General features: G+C 38.3%; 1 protein-coding gene across 2 annotated transcripts; it reads left to right on the forward strand.

The window, feature by feature from the left end:
- Positions 1 to 188: 188 nt before the first annotated feature.
- On the forward strand, positions 189 to 18,986 carry PTGFR (prostaglandin F receptor (FP)). Of its 2 annotated transcripts, none has more exons than XM_010014619.1 (2): positions 189 to 1,039; positions 18,520 to 18,986. In XM_010014619.1, the coding sequence occupies exons 1-2, from the start codon at positions 251 to 253 to the stop codon at positions 18,823 to 18,825; spliced, it is 1,095 nt and encodes a 364-aa protein (XP_010012921.1). In that variant the 5' UTR covers positions 189 to 250; the 3' UTR covers positions 18,826 to 18,986. The 2 variants fall into 2 exon arrangements, with proteins under 2 accessions (XP_010012921.1, XP_010012922.1); XM_010014620.1 differs by having other exon boundaries at positions 189 to 718; positions 18,520 to 18,985.
- The last annotated feature ends 1,966 nt before the right edge of the window (positions 18,987 to 20,952 follow it).

A 20,952-nucleotide genomic window follows, 5' to 3' on the forward strand; every position in this document is an offset into this window, starting at 1 on the left:
TATAATGCATGCAGATAATTGTTTTATCCTGTGACCGATGAGCTTAAAATATGATGCCATATCAGATCACTCAGAAAACCAGAAAATTAGATTTGTACCACGGACTAATAGTATGGAATTTCTGCTTCAAATGTCATTTGAACAGTGGTATTCCTTTTACATTGTGCATATATTTGTTTTTAATATTACAGATGCCTTTTGATTGCAAGACAGCTGAAATGTTTTGAGGGCTGCTTCTTCTTTCCTAACCATGAACAGCTCAAAATCACCAGGGCTGGCTGGATTTGGAATCTTGAAAAACACAACCTGCCACACAGAGAAGAAGATTTCAGTTTTCTTTTCAATAATCTTCATGACAGTGGGAATTCTGTCCAACAGCCTTGCAATAGCAATTCTCCTGAAGGCATATCAGAGATTTAGACAGAAATCAAAAGCCTCCTTTTTGCTTCTTGCCAGTGGCTTGGTTGTCACAGATCTCTTTGGCCACCTCATCAACGGAGCCATTGCAGTGTTTGTGTATGCATCAGATAAAGACTGGATTCGATTTAACCAATCCAACATTCTTTGCAGTGTTTTTGGCATCTGCATGGTTTTCTTTGGTTTGTGCCCGCTTTTCCTGGGCAGTGTGATGGCTGTTGAAAGGTGCATTGGAGTCACTAAGCCAATATTTCACTCAACAAAAATGACTTCTAAACATGTGAAAATGATGTTGACTATGGTATGTCTGTTTGCTGTTCTTATAGCTTTGCTGCCTATTCTTAGGTTTAGAGCCTATCAGATTCAAGCATCGAGGACCTGGTGCTTCTATAAAACAGAACATGTTGAGGACTGGGAAGACAGATTTTATCTCTTACTTTTTTCTTGCCTTGGGTTACTGGCCCTTGCTGTTTCATTCTTGTGCAATGCAGTCACAGGAATTACTCTCTTAAGAGTCAAATTTAAAAGTCAACAAAGACAAGGCAGATCTCATCATTTTGAAATGATCATTCAGCTCTTGGCTATAATGTGTGTTTCTTGCATTTGCTGGAGTCCATTCCTGGTAAGAGCCTAACACGTTTGCCAATTTTTAATGCACATCACTGTATAAAAGTTATACTTTTTTTATCTCCAGGTTTTAAGGCGCTTTAGCTGTGGTAACAATGTATTAAATTTACAACATATTGCCCATAATGTATGTACCAACAAAAATGGTGTTTATTCTCCACTTCTGATCATAAGCAAAATACACTGAGTAAGGGAAATATATCTGGGGATTGTGAGGACTGTATTTCCCATGTTGTGAAGGAGACAGCGGTAGCAGAATGGTGGCTAGCACAAATCAGAGCAGGTATTGAATTCAGTGAAATCTGTGAGTGGCAGGTCTGTTTAGTCTATACTGTGGTTTGTATAATTTTTTATTTATGGTAGTCTATTTGTGGTTGTTATTACTGTTTACTTCTATTTGTGAACTGTGTTACAGAAGGTAATGGTTAAGAATGTAAAATCCTCCACTCCATTAGCAGGGAATTAAGGGCTTTGCTTTAGAGTCATATTAAAAACTAGTGGTTGGCAGTGGGTTAAAATAAAATTTGGTTTAGACCTAACGAAGCTGGGTTTTTAGTCTGGACAGATGACTAGCAAAGCTGCTCTGTGCAGGGGCTGTGCTTTCTCCGCTGTCCCGGCTGTAACTTAGGACTGCTTGCAGGTGACTGCTGTGACTCTTCCAGACTAGTAAGTGCAACAAAGAGTTGCTCATGTTAGCATGCATTCTGTCAGTGAGCAGGGTCAAAGAAGCAGGATTATGATATAGGAAAGTGATGGCTTCTGTTGTATGATGGCATTATAAAAGTGATACTAACTGTGACTCTTTTTCAGTAAACCTGACTGAAGAGAGGTCAAGTCACGAGTGATATGAAATCTTAATTTGTTTCCTAGAAACAAGGTCCTATAGTTTCCCACTAATATGAATGAGGAGCAATTTTGGTTTGAGCTAACAATGGCAGAAATTTAAGTCCGAGTTCTGAATCTGATCCAGCTATATCTCATCTTGCACCCTATAGTATAGCATGGAGTTGCCTGAACTAGTTCTAAATTAGATACTGCTGTTAGAGTAGCTGCAGCAGGTGGGTATATCTGGCAGGTAGCATTTAATTAATCCACACTTGCAAACTTCACGGAGAGAAGTTTGGATATAGATCTCTGCATCACTGAAATGTGCAAAACCTCTTTCACTTCTGTTGAACGCACAGAGAATTTTTCTAGGCTTGCTCTGCAGCATAGTTTAAATTCATGTTGGCTTTTGTCAGTGTAGTGGCTGTAGTGTAGAGGCCATAAACTAAATTGTCAGAACAGTATAGCAACCTTTTGTGGTGAATTTCCTTCCAGTTACTTCCAGACACCTCCTGGAATTTGTCTGGGGCAAGCCACAGAAAGGAAAAACAACTCAAATGATGACTTTACTTTTCATGAAAGAAATCAGTATGTTATCTTCTGGTGACATTTATTTTCAGATAAAATAACTGTGCTTAAAGGTTGGAATTAATTTGATTTTTTTAAAAAATCCCTTGGGTGTCAAAGGAGCTATAGACTTTTAATTCAAAAGAGATACTTCATTTATTCACCATATGAAGGAACGCTGAATTGCAATTACTGTGGTTGTTGTCTTGGTGTTGGTAATTTCATTATGCTGTTCAATTTTTATTAATTATAAAAACATAATTTTAAAAATCTTGACAATCTTTAATGAAATCATGTTGCTACTTTTGTCAAAGTATTTGACTTCATCTAAGCTGTAGTTGACGATGAATTATTACCCCAGCAGCAAATTTGAGAGCCTTTTCAGGGTGGTGTTTTCATCAGCTGGTACAGACCAGTGATGACTTTTTGCTTAATTTTGTACTTGGTAGTTTTTGGGACTGTGTGGCCTAGGGAGGTGATACACAAGCAATTCTGGTTTGTTGCATGGCAAATCTGCCAGTGCTCTCTGTGCATTGTAGGCTTGTGATGCTTTGCTTCTAGATCTCTTAAGAAACAAGATGAGCCAAACTATCACCTCAATTAGCCTGGCAGTATGGAAACCAGTTCTGCAATATGGACAAATTTATGTTAGAAAAGAGAAGTTAAAAAGGAAGTTAGTGTAAGGTAGGATTTAGTACTTGAAACAAAGTTTCAAGGAATTGAACAATTAAGCCTTCTAGACAGAGACTTGGATAGTCTGTGAAATGCAATGGGATGGGGTCCTTGGTAGGTATTACCTTTCTTAGTTATTAGGATTGTAGAGTTTACATCAAAGTTAATTCTCCGAATTACCCAATCATTGTTTTGATAGCATTCTGTTCACTGAATACAAAGAGAATTATAAGTGCGATGTTAATTTAGCAAGCTTTATTGGACTGTAGTGATGCATACAGATGCAGTGGAATAAAGCTCTGCCAGGAACGTAGTGCTAAAGTGCTACAATAAAGACATCCAAGGTTTATCCAGATGTCTGATTTACCTTGAATTGCTGATCCAAATCTACTTGTCCAATTTCTTGGAAACCTCTCAGGGCTTTTATTTTGTGAAATGAATGGTTTACATTCTGTAATATAATCAGCATATAACAAAATAAATATTTCCTGAAATAAATCGGAGCAGGTGTGCATAGGTGAATTCGTTTGGCAAAGTAGCAAAATACATGCTTGTTTCAAAATCATTTGCTTGTTCATTTTTTTCTCAAAGCTAAATCTAGAAGTCAGTGTCAGTCTTTGAATTGTGAGTTTTACCTGTTCTGTACCCCAAAGAGTATACAGGACAAAATGTTATGTGCGAGTGAATTGCCTCAGTATAAACCAAAGTGATGAGAAACCAAACCAGCCTTTGGAAGAGAAAGTGGAGGAAGGCGATGCAGTTTATGCCCCACGTGGTTTGCAGATGCAGGAGTCCAGTTTTATTCTGTGTGATTCTCCATCTTAATATAGGGTTTGCTTTCTTTATTTTTCTTCTGTTTTCAGTCTGGTCTGGTGTTACCTCAGTTGTCCTATGTGTATGGCTACCAAAATTAAGTCTATGCAATACTGTAATCCAGCTGCAGACTTACTTCACTATTAGATTTTTTTTTTTTTCCTAATTGGAGTTATATATTCAGTCACTGTCCTGTGCTAAAATCACCTTTAGATGAAAGTAGAGGCAGAAGACACTGGATCATCCTAAATGGTGTCTAGCGTGGAGGTGAACTTGACTTCTGCACCTAGTCAGTGGTAGTAAACTTGTTTTGGTACCTTTACATATGTGTGCAAATGTGTCTGTCTGTCTATCTACCTACCTGTCTATCTGTCTATCTATCTATGTATCTATGTATTTATCTAACATTTATATATAATAACATACAGTATTATAATCAGTCACCACCTCTATTTTAAGACTCCTGGAGATCTGGAGTGTTTTTCAGCAGCAGAGCCTGTGGCATGACTCAAGGGCAGCTCTGTCTGGGATTGCTGGACAGGGACTTTCTTCTGATTTCTTTTCTTCTGATTTCTTTCCTGAAGCTCCATCTCATCTATTCCTCAAAGATGAGCAGCTTTTTTGTTTTCTGCCACTGTGTGGGAATCTTTCCATATTGAGGTAGGACAGTGAGGGGTACTCCTGCTTCTTGCCTTTTGGGGGAACATCTCCTCAAAAGGAGTTGAGAGTGGGAGGGAATTCACAAAAAAAGCAAAACAAGTGAAATTCATGAGTTTTCTGATAATCTGTGTAGACAATGATTTGCAGAGGCGTGTTTTTTCCAACAGTCTAATCCAGAAAACCATGTGCTGAAGGTAGTAACATCAACTTCTCTGGGTAGTAAGTCATCTTTTTTCATCCTTGATAGTCTTAGCACTTTGCTAGGAATATGTGAATTTTGTTGGGTAAATCTGGTCTCTAGGGGTTGGATTCTCAAAGTAAATATTTGGGCTGGATCACTGTGACAGGCATCTCTGATGAAATAGATTGTTATATAAAGCTGTTTTTTGGCTGGACATGACAACTGCCATGAAACAGCTTGGTTTTGGAGCTGTGTTAATACGATCAAATTCTGAGTTCTGTATGTCAAATTCTGTGGGCTCAAGGCATAAACATACTTTAAATTTTGGTTTTGGAGTAGCAACATGAACTCCCTGTCATTATGGACAGAAGGGATTTATTTTAGAGTGAATTTATCTATGGGAACAGATTTTGATGTGTAGAAATGTGTATATTTTTCAAGTGTGGAATACAGTCTTAACCTGGGAAAAATACATCTACATTCAAATTGCTTTTAAGATCTCTTCCATGCAGTTACCTGATTACTTTCATTTCAGTTTTACCTCCCTTCTACTGCAAAAAATAGCCGTTTCTGTGGTTTTTTTTTTAGTTTTTGAAAGATTTCAGCTGTTTATTTCATATGATTAAATATCTCTTATTCAGTTCCCTTTTTTTACTGCCTCAATTAATTTCTAGCAGTGTCTTCTCATGTCATCTCTTCCCTTTCCAAGTCGTTACGCTAATTGTGTCTCTCTGAACTCCCTCTGACTTCTTGTCCTCAGATTGTCTCACACCAGGAGGCTTGATGACTGTTTTTTGTGCATCTGGGGCTGCATTTAGCTTACAGTTTGCTGAATCATTTCAACTTAGAAGCTGCAGAGCTGGTCCGAGTGGTCCTTCTGGTGAATATGCTGCCAGAGGAGGTGAGAAGGACAGTGGTGCACTAAGAGAGAGACTCTCACTGCAATATCCTTAGCCCAGCCCACCCCACTCTAGTTGCTCCACCAGGTATTTCGGGTGCTGGGACAGGCTCATGGTTGGTATGTGCTGAAGGAAGTCAGTGAGTTGCAGGTTTTACACTTACTAAATTCTAGGCCATGTAGTTGCAAACAGTGTAAGGTACTTTGTTGTAGGAAGCAGTCCTCTGTGCAGCTCCTTTAGTATTTTTGTATTTACAGTCATGTATATACATGCATAGTGACACTTTGCCAGGAGGTCATACCCATGTTACCCTTGAAGTGTTTCCCTCCATTCCTGTTTTCTGTATTCTATAATAAGCTGGCAGTTTAATTTTTTGTTATACTGCCTTATGCTCATATGTGCAATGGGCATCGTGTATATGAGCCCACTATTTTATTAATCCCGTTTGCACGCCTTTAAATATTGCTGGTTGTATTGTCCCTACAACAAAATAGTTACTTAAAAATTTGTCCCTTCTCTTGTGCTCTCATGACTTTCATAATCAGCAAATGCAGCTGAGGAGAAGAAAGATAGACACAAGATGTCCCAAGATGCAGGTCCCTGCTTTGCCAGTGAGGGAGGCCTTGTTGCCATGTCACCCTGGATCTAATGGGGGTCTGCTCCACAGAAGCATATTCTCTTACACTAGCAAAGCAGGTTGTTAGTCAAAGCTGCAGTCTCCACGTGTTTGTTGGGCCAGCATAGGCACTGTCAACAAGAAGAGTGATCTTTTCATTTGAAATATAATAAATGAGGATTTCAGTTTCTACTCATCTATTCCTGAAGACTGAAGGAGATACTCTTAAACATCTTAAACATGCTAACCTTGCAGCTTTGAATGCTGTTGTAAAAGTTACTTTCACAGGGGAAAACCACACCTTGTCTGGTTTTTTTGAGATTCAGATTTTAAAGAAGATAATCAAAGATAATTACTATGTTTGTGCTGTCTTTTGTCATTGAATTCTTGTCATGTTTTGCTAGAATGGTTTTCTGTTGACACCATACAAAACTGGGCTGTGTTGTCAGAGTAAAGATGATGTGGTTCAAGTTGGGTCCAGGCTGTCCTTCATACCTCGCCTGTGGCAGGCTGATGGGCACAGCAGAGTTGACCTGCTGCGGTCACTTCATGGGAATGCCCGTTGGATGTTGTCATTGCACCTCTTGGGCCAGGTGCAAGCCCACCTCAGGAGCCCACTTCTGCCACGATGGCTTTAATAAATGAACCAGTTTCATAGGGAAAGGAAAAAAACTTTGCTAGCAAGCCTGCTAGGTATGCCTCTTTATTTCTAGTCTGTCACATTGATAAAGGAATGGTTATTGTCAGCTGTAGGCTGTTACTTCTCTTCCAGGCCTTACTGTGTCAGAAGTCAGATCAGGAGCAGCTGTTTGACTGAATAAAATGCTCCCTAAGTTCCTCTGTAAAGAAAAAAGTCTTACAAGTTTGCTTGTCTTTCAAGCTACACTAGAAAAAGAGCTCTCACTCTCCCTCATATCATAGCCTTCAAATTGCTTGCCAAGGTTTTCAATAGGTCTGTCAACTGTGCAAATTCAATTACTATTCTTGCTTGAGTTCCTTCAAATGAGCTTCTGATACTCAAGGTTAAATTGCTGAAATGTTGGTGTCATTCCTGATATTACAGCCCAAAAGATACTTTTGAATAAATAGTTGATTTTAGGGGTTAAGAGGAAAGAGAACACTCATTGTGACTGATGTTCTGTTATTCTCAAGACAGAGGTATCTTTTTAGCTTAGTTTCCTGTGGAATAAGGTTTAAGCACCAGCTCAGACAATTTGAGTATGCTCTTTTATGTCACCATGAAAATATTACATGGAAAAAACATTGCAGGAATTTTCAAAAAGAATAATAAAGTTTAATACAATGCATTTAAAAATTCAATCCACCTATTCACATTTGTTTCTATGATACTAGACACCCTTGGATGAGATGTTCATGCCTTTTTCTAGTATTACTTGTAGAGATCTTTCTTCTGTTTTGGATTAAGAAGCACAACTGGCAAATTTCCTCCAGGTTAGAGGAGAAATTGAAGGAGCTTTGTTGTAGAGTATGCCCACCCAAAACAACACTGAACTTCAAAGGTACTATTTCAGACAGAATTTGACTGTTCCTATTTTAATTTTTTACAGTTTGTTGAGCTCTTACGGGCCTTAGCCTTTCTGAGAAATATGAATCATTAAGAAAAAAACCATTTTTGAGTGTGGGCCAGGGCTTAGTTTATCACAGAGTGCTTAGAAACTGTATTAATTGTGGCTATATTTGTAATTCAAGTGTTGGCCTCCCTCTAACAGAAGTCAGGGAGCCAAGAAGCTGAGAACAGGAAAGAAGTTCTGGAGCAGAAATGGACGGTTGTCAGCATATTGTCCTGCAGAAATGATATGAACCAGGGAAAGAAGAGCTGATATTGACAGATTGTCCTTTACCAAAGTCTTTTCGGGAAGTGTAGTGTAGTTTTTGTTATCTATGTTTACTTGCGCTGTTTGGGAAAACTTAACATAAAGCCTTTTTCTGAAAATGCAGTGCTGCTAGAATGCAATGAGATTATTTTGTTTTGGAGAGAAAAATTAGGGAAGGCAGGTTTCCAGTCATGTGAGAACACTGCATTTCCAAAATAGCATGCTCCTGGTTTTCCTTCAACACTTGCTTGCTGCTTGTTTTTTAGATTTATACTGTATATATGGAATTAAACCATAAAGATCCATACACCGAAACACAGTTTTTTGTTCCAAATAGATTTTAGTGAATTTTCACAGAAAATTTTGCCACCTTTTTTTTTTTTCAGTTTTGAAGTTGCCATCACAAAAAATCAAAATTTGAAAACTTCAGCCAGTAAATTTGCCATTTATAACCTCCTCTTACTTACTCAGTTGGTAAAGTTTTTGGATTCTGTGCCTGATCTTAAGAAGTCAATTTTGACTAAATCCCGTTTTGTTTGATGTAAGAGAATTATTCTTATTTCCTAGATATTACACTTGTTCAGGCCTTTCTTGCCTGAAAATATCATAAAATGCATAACCATTTTTGGAATATGTCATACACAGCATAACCATTTGTGGATGGTTATTTTAGGAAAGCTGTCTTTCCTGACTATCTGAAGACTTTAAATAGTAAACTTGCTGCTGAGAAGTCTCTGGAACAAATACACTCACATGGAACAGCTCCAGAAAGTTCTTCCTCCTCCCTAGGTTTAACATGACACCAGGGTGTGATATGCCTTCATACATTCTGTAGGGTATTTATTATGGTGTTAATTCACGATCTGAAGTTTTGTATGGTGATTATAAATACTTTCTAGTAGAAGTTATTTGTCTCAGTAGTAGTGTAGAATCAGTTCATGTCTGAGAGAGTGCATTATTTGGATACTTCATCCGGGTAATGTGCTGTTTAGATTTAAATCAGAACAATAATTCTAATTTCCTGTGCTTTTAAGACCTAAATTTTACATAAAAATATTTAGAAATTGCTGAATTGCAATTTTAGGTTACAAGCTCCCCAAAGGAGGAAGGTGCCTGTTTACTGTGCGTGGAGAGTGCCCAGCAGAACATTCTCCAGAAGAGGAGAGTGGGTTCTGTGTATGTGTGTTTAGAAATAGTAGTGGTCAGGTAGCAGAATATTGCAGAAGGGGTTTACCCCAGGAGTTACGGTAAAGTTTTGGTAATTGCAATGCATTTTTTCAGGTTCATTCTTACATAGGATGAGATGAAAGAGCTGAGTGTCTGAATGAACCTGAGTTGCATTGTAAGTAATACACTGTCTCACGCTGACAGATTGCTCTTATCTATGCCAGACGGAGCAGGGAGTGGAGAACAGCTCATAAGTTTGCTCTTAGATCCAATTTTTAATGAGCTGTGTGAAGACCTCATTCAGAGACGCATGCTGAAGGGTGGGTTTGAATGGCACTGGAGTAGTGTTTCTGCATGATTTCCCCGAAGAAGGCTGAAGATGAGCCTTTATGTAAGGAATATCCTGAACTGAGGTTTTTAAGGCATTTAGACCTCAATACTAAACCCACAGAAACCAAAGATTACTTTGTAATTGGAGAAATGGAAGTTAATGACTGATCTCCAGCTGATCCCCTATCTGCTGTCCTTGACGTGTCTGCTGCCAGCTGCCTCAGTGGCTTGAACTCTGCATAAGCTGGCTGTGCTCAGGCTGCACGGCCACCCCCAGGTTACGGTTTTGAGGGAGGATGTAAAGGATGTAGTGAGTCTGCCCACAAGCAACCTTGTCACCCATGTGACCAACATCAGGACATGAAGACATGAGGAGGAAGGCTTTTGTGCTGGCAGGGATGTGGCCAGCTGTGTTCCCATCTGCCTGACTGCATGGAAAGGTGTCTAAACAGAAAGTAAAGCAGGAAGGAGGTGAGGATCCATGTAAGTGGTAGTAATTTGTTTTATGATTTACAGTTCATTAGTGATTTGCAAATAAATTTGAATCCACCTTTACTATGAGTGTGTGTTTGCAGAAGTACTGAGAAATAAATTACTCTTAAATGGAGATTCAATTTTTCTCTTCCCTCCTCCATCTAAAAGGTGCTCCAGCTGCAGAGAGTCCCTTTTAATTTATTTGCTAACATTATAGAAAAAAATAATTGCAAATTACGTATTCCAACTTGGTAGATGGATTGCTAATTCATTAGCCTTGATATTTCTCTTCATAGCTTCTTAGTGTACTTCTCCAGAATGATATATAGAATAAGTCACTTTAATAAAGGTGATCTGAAAAAAACCAAATAACATGAAAGGAACACATCACATCTTTCTCTGCCTCCAGCCAGATGCAAATACTGCAAATCAAGATAGCACCAGGTCATTAGGTGACTATGACTCCATCTTTAAAATGATTTCTTCTACTGTGTATGTTGCATACATGGTAAACATATACATAAAATATAATCACAAATTAATAGATTTTTTCCCCTTCCTTATTTTCCCTCTATACCCACTTAATGAACACCATAATTTCTCAGATAATTAAGAAGGTTTTACTCCACTGGTAGGCAATAGAGTAGGTTCTTTTTTAGACCTCTTGTGACTTGAGGTCTTGCAGGCTTGGTCACACATCAAAGCCATCTGTTTCCTTGAATTCTAGAAGAGGTGAGAAGGCCACTGTATGTTATGACTGTGACATTCTTCCTTCTTTAACATTTCCAGTATGTATGGATATCTTTGGATTTGGTGGTATTTGCCCCGAAAGCCTGCATGTATGTGCTGTTCCTCTGAAATCGGGGACTGACCTGTCCAAGGAACCCTTAGATAACTCAGTGTGATTCTTGGGTTCTTAGACAAAAGTAATGAATCTGAGAGAATTAGTAAAGTGGCCAGGTAAGAACTGGCAGATCCTCTATTCCCTATAGCAGAAGATTTCTTGCTCTCAGACATGTAAGTGAAAGATTTGCCTCTGGGTGCTGAATCCATCTTGCATCTTTCCTCAGACGTGTAAATACAGTAAAGGATGACTTTACTAATGATGCAGCATGAATGTGGTGATGTTTGATCAGACAGTTCACTTCTAAGCTAGTGTTGGATCCTGTGTATAACAGTAATGAAGTGCTGAATTCATTCTGTAATCATGGATCTTTTTTTCCTCTAGGTTGTCTGTATATTGTCTCTTTTTTTCTGTATTCAGACAGTTATCTTCCTCCCCAGTATTATGTGTTTGTGATTCTTGTGTATTTGTAGGCTATTAGCGAGAGAAGTTCTGTTGCTCTTAAATCAATGAGAATATTTATTTAACCAGTAAAAATGTTACTGTTTTTAAATGAGTGTGAAAGCTTGAAAAAGCAAAGCAATAAAAGAGAAGTAATAGGCCATTTTGAGGGTTTGGAGCTTTACCCAACTGACCCTAATGGAAGAACAAATAGATCCTGAATACATACAGTCCTTACATCCCTAAATACTTACTTGATTTGTTTGTGTTTCTCAGGATAATCATTATTATGCAGTATCAGGAGTAGTCTCTTGTTTTTGGTCCCAAGAGGTCTAGCAGCTGTCTGTAAGTAAAGACCCTCTTAGCATTGCTGGGTAAAGAATATTTAAATTTTATCTGCAAAATTATTTTTTTTGTGTGCAAGAGATTTTTGTTGCAGACACTGTTGATAGGCAGCAGTATATTCCTTGTTCTATGAAAGCAGGCTTTCTTGTAACTTTGAAATATGCAGCTCAGGAAACAGGTTGTTTATTTGACTGTGGTATGGACATTATGTCTTTTTGTTATGGAGTGAGTCATCTTTTTTCAGTGCTAAAATCTTCTTTATCCATATCCATTCTGCTTTCCTTTCAAATGAGTTAATTAAGCTGTGGGAGCAATTACACTGCCAGCTAGTTTAACCAAATTATTTCTAATTTTGAGGGGGAGGAAAGAAAAGCATGAAAAAGACTGTCAATCCAAGATAGAAATAATCTGGGTTCCTTCAGAGAAACAAAGAAAGGTGACCTGGAGTGCTTTGTTCAAGGGCAACCTGAATTCATGTTACCACAAAACAGATGTAAATAGGTAGTTTCTAAGGAGAAAGGTGACGGAAAATAGAAACTTCACATTCAGTTAATGTTTGCAAGTTGATGCACACAAAAAAATCCGTCTGTTTATGAGGCTTATTTCAGAATTGGTTTCCTGCCTTATATAGAGCATGATAAAGCCAAAGGCAGTTAATAAGATTTAAATAGTGAATATAACATTGTGGCACTTTACGTTTTGGTTTTTTTTTACAGCAATTTTGACCAATTCTTGCATACATAAAAATCTCATTTCAAATGATGTTTCCAAATGTTTGCTCAGGAAGTGTATTGCCATCCATAAATATTTTGCATAGAGCTGTAAAAACACAGATGGTGAAAATGTCACACTTGACTCTAATGGCACAGTAATGGAGTGCAACAGACTGCGAGTCCTCTGCAGACTTGAGCCTGCCTGAGGAGAGCAGAAAGCTCGTAAGAACGGAACAGCCTCAGTGAGGAGGAATCATACGTCGGGGTCAGACAGAGCTGAGCTGCTGGCTGGCAAACACCCGTAGAGCTGTAATTTTATGTCATGGCTTCAGTGTCATACATTTGCTGCTGCACTGCAGTCCTTTCTTTGGCGTTCAGTTGCAGTGAGCTCTGCCCTACCAGTTCAGAGGGGTGCTTGGACATACAGTTTCAAGGCTTTGATGTTGCCAACATGAGAAAAGGCACATGTATCCTAAATGGTACTGTGTTCATGAAGTGAAGCATCTCGGGCTGGTGAGAAACTGCCTGGTCACAGAATAAACTATGCCTGAGAAAGGAATATTAGAAAGTATTTTCATTTGCTTTGTGGAAAATGATGTGTTTTCCTGTTTGCTCTGTACTTTTTTGAATTTTATCACAGCAGTAGCGCTTTGGGAACACTTCTGAGCTCTGAATGCCTTTATCTTTGTAATATCTTCAAAAGGTTTACACAGCTCCGTTTTAAGGGAGGTAAATATGAGGCTAAATAAATTTCTACAAAATGTTTTTGCAACCTGTGCTACCTATGGTCATCTGATTCTTTCCTGTCTTTTTTTCATTCTGTGTTTTCCAAGAGAGACTGCAACCCTGATGGGGGCAAGGTCTTTCTCAGACTAGCTGCTTTTAACAGGATAGTAAGTAAACTTACATGTTTAAGGATGTATATCAGGGTAGGTAGTAGTTACCATCCTTGATTTACCTGTTTTAGATTAGAAATTGATTTTGGGAGGTAGACACAGATTTTTCCCCAACTGCATAGTGAGCCAGGAGATTTATTGTTAATTTTGAGTGTAATTTTTTCATGGGAACTTACATGAGAGAAAAGAGGACTCCTTTATTTTGGTGCTACTTGTCAAGAGCTGATCCTGCAAAACTTTATGCATGGAATTATTACATATCCCCTTAAAAGTACCCTCCACCCCTCCACTCTTAATGTGGAGGAAAACTTGCTAATGCTTTTTGTCTTCTCCAATTCCTTTTTAAATACACATTTTTTAATAAAATCACTGTGCTCAGTTAAAATTTACTTGCTAGGCCAAGTGATCATCTGGTATATAAATGTTGAAGGTATGGTTTCTGTTTTTCTTTTAAGAAGGGAAAGGAAAATAGTAGGGGAAAAACATGTTGCAGATCTGTAACATAAAAAGCATTTTATATGGCGTAAGTATGTGCATGTACTAACATTTTGATTGCAGAAGTGGTGCGCTACATATTTTTCTTGGAATCCCTGGCTGTTCTTAAGAGATATAAAAGGGTACGTAAAATGTGAAGGTAGATACATTGTGATTTTTCTCTCCTCCTCTTTGCAAATCTTTTTGTAGAGTTTATTTTTATAGAGTACTATGAAGTGTCACGTCCTATCAGCTCTTGCCTGTAGCAGACTGCAGCTTCTTTGTAGCATATATGAATAATGGACGTTCCCCAAAAGTTTTAGAAGTTCAAAATAGTTGTATATTTTTTGTTTACATGGAGTGGGACGTGATCAGTACAGTACCACCTTGAGGCACCTCTGGATTCAGCATAGGCATCAGTGACAAAATATAAGCACTCTGCAAATCCTGAAAAAAATACGAACTTTCTTCCATTAGTGCAGATTCTTAGAACTGCTTGTAATGAAATCCAAAGGAAGAGGAAGAGGTTTGGGAAGGTCTGCAAGGTTCCCACAGGGAGCTGGAGCCTGGGCTACAGAAGATAATTTCTTGTATTTGCCTGCTCTGCTTTCCATGACAATTTCTTGGTGACTGGTTTTTATCCAGTTTCCTGAAGTCAAGGCTAGAACCTGGATTTAGAGCCTATGTGCTGAAGTACATCAAAGTAGCATTCAGTTTGTCTTATTTCCTAACTAGCTGTAAAGTCTGCTGCTTGTTTTGACTGGCTGTCCTTGAGTACTACAAGGAATGTGACTAAGCAGCACTGCCATTTAGCATATTAGTTGTTCTCATATAATTGAGATCCAATTGGAAAGGAAATTAAAGTCATGCTGTTTATATTTGGAGAGTGGTGTGAAGCTCTGGAGCGATTGTTTTTTAGTTTGTTGCACCGGGCTTTGTCCCTAAGGGAAATGGCAATCTCGGATGCTATCTGCTATATGCAAAATAGCAGAAGTCAACAATTTCAAAATGTTTTTAAAACTTTTCCATCAGACTTCCTGGAACTTGCAAAGTGGGCTTTGGTTCTAGTGAAACCTAAAATGGGACAAAAAGGATGGAGAAGTTTGATGTGTTGTGTCACATCCTTGCTTGACACAGATTTGATTTCTCTTTATTTAGGTCTTTCCTTAAATCACCAAGGATTACAATGAGTCAGAATAACTTTATATCTTACAAGCAGGCCATCTTGGTTTAGAAAGTCACTTTTACAGCTGTGCTTTCATAGCTGCTTTCCTAAATAAAGTTTGAATTGTATTGCTTACTTTCATTTCACCAGGGAGACATACTACAGCTGTGTTCATATAAACATTGTATAACTCAGCAAAGTGCTACTTGGATTTTTACATTTCTAAATATGTTAGAAAATGTCATCAGTTGCATTTATTATTTACCAGCAGGGGATTAAATTTTTGAGTCATAGTGCTGAATCTGCATGAATATTAAATTCTGTTGTGGAGATCAAAGGCAACTAGATATGATGCAATCACATTGCCTCTTCCCGCTTCCCTGCTTGTGTACTGCTGGCGACAGAGGACAGAATTCCTTCATCATCCTTCAAGTGTCCTCTCTGTGCCTCCAGAGGAGGTCTTGCTCTTAGAAGTCAGCTCAGCACTTCAGCAAGCTCTGGTTGCAGTTTCTGAGCTGTTGACTTGTGCCAGTTCAGTGGCATGACTCTCTTGCACCTAGGGAGCAAATCCAGACTGATAGCATGTTTTGCTTCAGTGATATCCTTTATTGAACAGCTGGTAGTGTATTAGGCCTTTTTATCATTTATGATTTCAAACTGACTTTGGAATAGCATTTTAAGAATTTAAATTTAAATTAAAAAATTAGCCATGAAAATGTGATAGAAATGATAATTTATATTGGCCTTACTTCATTCTACCTCTCTTCATCTGTAGTTTAGGGTCTTCTTCTAGAAATCATCAGATGACTTTAGAGAGGCTCCAGTAGGAAGGACATGGTCTTCTCTTTGCCCTGTCTTTGCATGCAGTTGACTTTAGTTGTGTGCAGTTTTCTTACATGTTTTCTCAGAAAACATGGAGAAGCTCCCAGTAGAATGCAGGCTCTTTGGAGGAGTGAGAAACTATCTGACTTCATGCTCAGAGACAATGCGATGGTTCCATGTCTGTTGCTACCACTGCTCTGCCACAAGTGCTTTAGGATAAAAATGCTCATGCTTGGCATTGGACTGCCTTACTGCAGGCCTATAGGGAAATCTTAACCTCTCAGAACGTCAGAAAGTTGGGGTATCATTTTATGTTGGTTTTAGTGATACAAGAAATGAAACCTTTTTCAATTTCTGCGTAACACTACCAGATAATAAAAGTAATATGGCTGAAAAATTCTTATTTCGTGAAACAAAACATACAGATAATGTGGATTTATCTTACTATTTCCAATACAGGGATTCACAGCTGAGCTGGTTAGGCATTTAGCTATGTACATAACCTCTATTTCTGAGTTCACATACTTTTTTTCTGTATGTCCAGTATTCAGAAGGGGTAACTTAAATGGATGAAGCTTCCCCAAGTATCAGAATTCATAAAATCATGTATCAAATTTCCTTGTTGTCCTGATTTACTGTATTTAAATCCGTAATCAAAACAGAGGTATTTATGTTGAGCCAGCAAGTTGAACAGCAGATGAATGGATTCACTTAGAGGTGATTACTACTAAATGGAAAGGAATTTCACAACTTTGCTAAGTAATGTGAGAAAACAATACAGTTTTACAAAATCTGGATGGAGCTACTTTTCCTAGATGGCAACATCTAGTGCTTCCTCTTCTGGGCATGGAATTGCATTGGATTTAATTTTGCAGACTGCAAGAGAACAACAACAAATGTAATTTTGAACTACATCAAGATTAGGAAGCTATATATCTGTATTAAGACAAGCATGTGGTATATTTGGTAAGGACGTTGGTCTGTAAGCTCTGTTGTGTCATCCTTTGCTGCGCAGTCCTACTTGCATGAGTACGGAGTATTCTGTCTGAATTTAGTGTGTGGTATTGGACCTCTAATAAATAAAATGTAGGACTGTCCTGAGAAAACATCCCGTGCAGAAGCCAAAGGAGTTGTCCAAGTTTGGGTGGGCTGCTGATGTCAGAAAGGAATGCACCCAGTGGTTGTGGGGTGACAAGCAGATTCAGGGAACTGACTTGTAAGTTTGTGTTGGCTCAGTGCTCAGACATTCCTACTCCTTCTTCCACCAGTTCCCAGCTGTGCTTCTGCCAGTTTTACCAGCTTCCTTAGGAATGTTCTTTGGGGTTCTCTTTGCTGCTTTCATAGATGTCCATACAGAAACTCTTTGTCAGATGCTTAACCAAGCAAGTATAGGCTCCTTTTATGTGTTCTCTGTTCCACTCAAGTTTATATGCAGATGTGGTGACCTGCAAGCTATAAGTAGTGCCTAGGAATACAGAGAAGCCTTTAAAAAGGTGTGTAATAGATTTGCTGGAATCTTGAGCAGTAGTTCTCTCTCTTCATTTATTATTATTTTTTAGGGGATTTTGTGGGGGTTGTTTGATGTTGTTTTTTTTTTTTACAATGTATCTTAGTGAAAACATGACTCTGCACTTGGACAGACTGATCCTACCACTGGGTAAATCAGTGTACTTATAGCATCAGTTGTAAAATATCCTGTTTCTTAGTTAAATTGTTGTATTGCTTTAAAGGCTTTGGAACTGAAGCCTTAACAGCGTTTCATCTTTCTACCAAAAAAGTCTTCATGTACTTTTAACATTACTGATAGAGATAACTTATCATCCTCTGGCAGATTCCTGGCTTTGCAGAGTCAGACTTTCTTCACACAGGAACTCAGGTTACAAAGCCTCAGTGGCAGACGCCTGTACAGGCAGTGTTTCACTATGGTTGTGATTCAAAGCCTAGGTTGCAGCTCTGCAAAGTGGGGAGGCCAGCCACAATGTGCTGGGCTGGTGTAGCTCTTGGGTATCCTTCCTCAGAAGCAGTCTGAGCTATACTAGGAGCCTAATACTTCCACCCATGTAAAACTACTGGCTCTGGCAGTGTTGTTGTGGTTGTAGATCTGTCCATGGGCAGCACCTCCACAGATGAATGGAACCCTCTGTGTCTCCACTGGCAAGAGGAGGGGTATTGGTGGCCTTTGTCACCATGGCTTAATTTTTCCTAGAAACCTCTAAACCTTGTGGTGACAATAAATTCTGTTCTGTTGCAGCTTAAAATGTGTGAATCTTCTTAATGAAATCAAGGTGCTGTATTCCTCATGCAGACTTTAATTTGAAAAATGTGAAAAAATAAATAACCTTCATAAAAATGATCATAAAATGATCAGCCAGGAGGTTCTATCATTGAAAAACCCATCCTTCGGAACAGTCTTGGCATGCTTTGTTAGCTTAAATTCTGGGTAGGTTTTTATTCCTTGCTCAAATCAGTTACTGGTTTTGGGGGGTATTCTCTGGCTGGTTGCCATCTGTTGCTCAAGATTCAGCAGAGACACATGTCCATCATATGTAAAACATTAAAGGATTTCTAGGATGATGAATGTTATATGCCTGAAAGTATATACTTTGCAATTGGGATGCATTGATGCTGTCAAGGTGTGATGATTAGAGAAAATGTTGAAATTATTATTTCACTCGTTTACATGCTTTCTTGGTGTATTTTTTTTTTTATGATAATTTTAAAATGTTCAATTTTCAGGTGACAATGGCCAAAATTGGGATAAATGAGAGTCATTCAAAGGACACCTGTGAAACAATACTTTTCGCTCTCCGAATGGCAACATGGAATCAGATTTTAGATCCCTGGGTGTACATTCTTCTCCGGAAAGCCGTGCTTAAAAACCTGTACAAGATCACCAGGGGATGTTGTGGTGTGCATATCATAAATTTACACATGTGGGAACTCAGCTCGATAAAGAATTCTTTGAAGGTTGCAGCAATATCTGAATCACCAGTAAGTTCCAAACAAATAAACCTACAGCCGCTCAGCAATACAGGGCAATAAAGTTAAGCACAGTGTATGGAGAGATGATGGAAGCAGCGCTCAGACACGGACAATATCTTAAAATGAATTCCAAGGCTCAATGGTTTGGCACTTGTTTAAAATCTTGAGCGGTTTGTGCTTGCTGCTTACTGGTTTGATATTGCTATTCTGAAAGATGCACTTGAATGTTTTAATTCCCTTTAGAATACATCCCTTGAAAAACTGGTAGTAGAATGATAAATTGTCCTGTATTTCTCCTTTCCAGGTACTAAAGTGAACAGGGTTCCTTCTAATACTCCTCCACCAAATTCTTTACCTTAGCAGGCTTCTTAAGAACAGATGCAAGTGTGAAAGTGATCTCCAAGGTGATTTTTAAAAGGGATAGATCTTATCTACCAGTGATACCCTCAAATGCTTTTCAGAGCCACTGCTTCCTAGGGTAAACTCCACCATCCTTTCCATAAGGGTAGTCTTTGCTTCTAAGCATTGGATCTCCATTTGCGTATATAAAAGGCATTTTGTTTGTGCCCAGCTTATTAAATGATGAAATTTGCATGGTTCATTGACTTGACCTCTTAATTATTTACTGTTCCATGAATTTTTGGGAGAGCTGCAAACTTCATCGGCTTAAGCATTCCTTTCAAATCACTGACAAACCATGAAGTTCCTTGTGGGAACACAACAGATAGCTCAGCTTGCTTACAGTTACATTTTCTGGTGGGTTTCCAGTCCTTTCAACAAATTTTGTTGAAACTAATAGGCATAAAGCTGTGGTTAGTATGTAAAAAATGTAGTTGTTTAATTTTTTTTTAACTCTCAAACTGAAGGAAGTATTTTGAAGCGTTCCCGTAATGCATATCCTGTGTTGCTCATGAGGTATATCTGCTTCATTTTTAGAAGGTCACGTGTCTCATGAAAAATGAGTGTGACCAAATGGGCACCTCTGCAGGGAACTGCACTGGGAGTGTGTTGTGGGTTTTTTTGTGAAAACAAATGGCATGCATAGTTTTTGCAGGGTCTATGTCCGAATTGCTGAGGGGATTCAGTGCATTTGAAGGGATCAGAAAGTTTCTAGGACTTTGCACAGGAGGCCCTTCACCTTTAATGCTGCTAAAAGAAGCTTTGATTTTTGTGACTGTATTCTTGTTCAGAAACAAAGATGAGAGTATCAGACTTTGTAGGAGAGGAATTGCTCTAAGATAGAAATGCTGATGTTATTTTTACCTGCTTCAAATAACTGCATTAGTGAATTGTTGGAGTATTTCGACAAAGTAGTTAAAAACTGATTGACCAGGTAGTCTGAGGGACCAAAACTATTCATAAAATACAAATTCATGTTGTATGTGAGAATAGTTTTAAGGCAGAAAATAAAAACCCAAAAGGTTTAAATTTTTTTTTTTGTTGTTGTTTTAAAAGCTATTTCCTTTTTGTTTTAAAAAGGTTGAAAAATAAGTGGGTTAAATAACCCTGTAATGAAATGAAATGGCTTCATTTACCCTAAAGAATTTCTGTATGTGATTTATTTTCTCAGTCACAGAGCTGATAAACCGTGGGCAGATTTGATGCTGGTATAAGCTCCGCACTGTTGCTTCACGTGGGTTCTGCTGAAATCTGGAAGTGTCCAGTCAGTGTTCAGTTTGGCATTTTCATTTCATACAATGTGATGCCAGTGTATCTGTTAACATAAATTATTTGTTCTTTATGGAAGATTGTTGTTTTAGCAGCTGCAAAAAAAAATGTTGGTCTGTAAATTGTTGAAATATTTGATCGGTGAATGAAGCTCGTCAATGTTTCCTTTTGTTATGTGAATAAATGTAGCTTGTGTAGTTCATGCTGGTTGACTTGTAAAACAAGCAGAAGTTTATATGTATATGTGATTTCTTATATTTTGTGTACTAATACATATTGAATGTAAATTGAAAAGCCTCATTAAAGTTATCAAACTGTATCTTCAAGAGTTATGATATTTTTGCATAACAGAAGAGATCTGAAGTTGTTAAAAATAATCCTCCTGACAAAACCCCTCACACTGGATTTAAGCCAGCCAAGTATCAGTTAAGTATCAGTTGTGAAGGTAAGGAAAAGGACAGTGAGAATTCAAACAGAAGGTGCCAGTGTTCATACTCTGCATTGCCACGTGAGCAGCCC

The sequence above is a fragment of the Nestor notabilis genome, unplaced genomic scaffold, assembly GCF_000696875.1.
Source record: "Nestor notabilis isolate BGI_N333 unplaced genomic scaffold, ASM69687v1 scaffold5055, whole genome shotgun sequence".
NCBI classification, from domain to species: Eukaryota; Metazoa; Chordata; class Aves; order Psittaciformes; family Psittacidae; genus Nestor; species Nestor notabilis.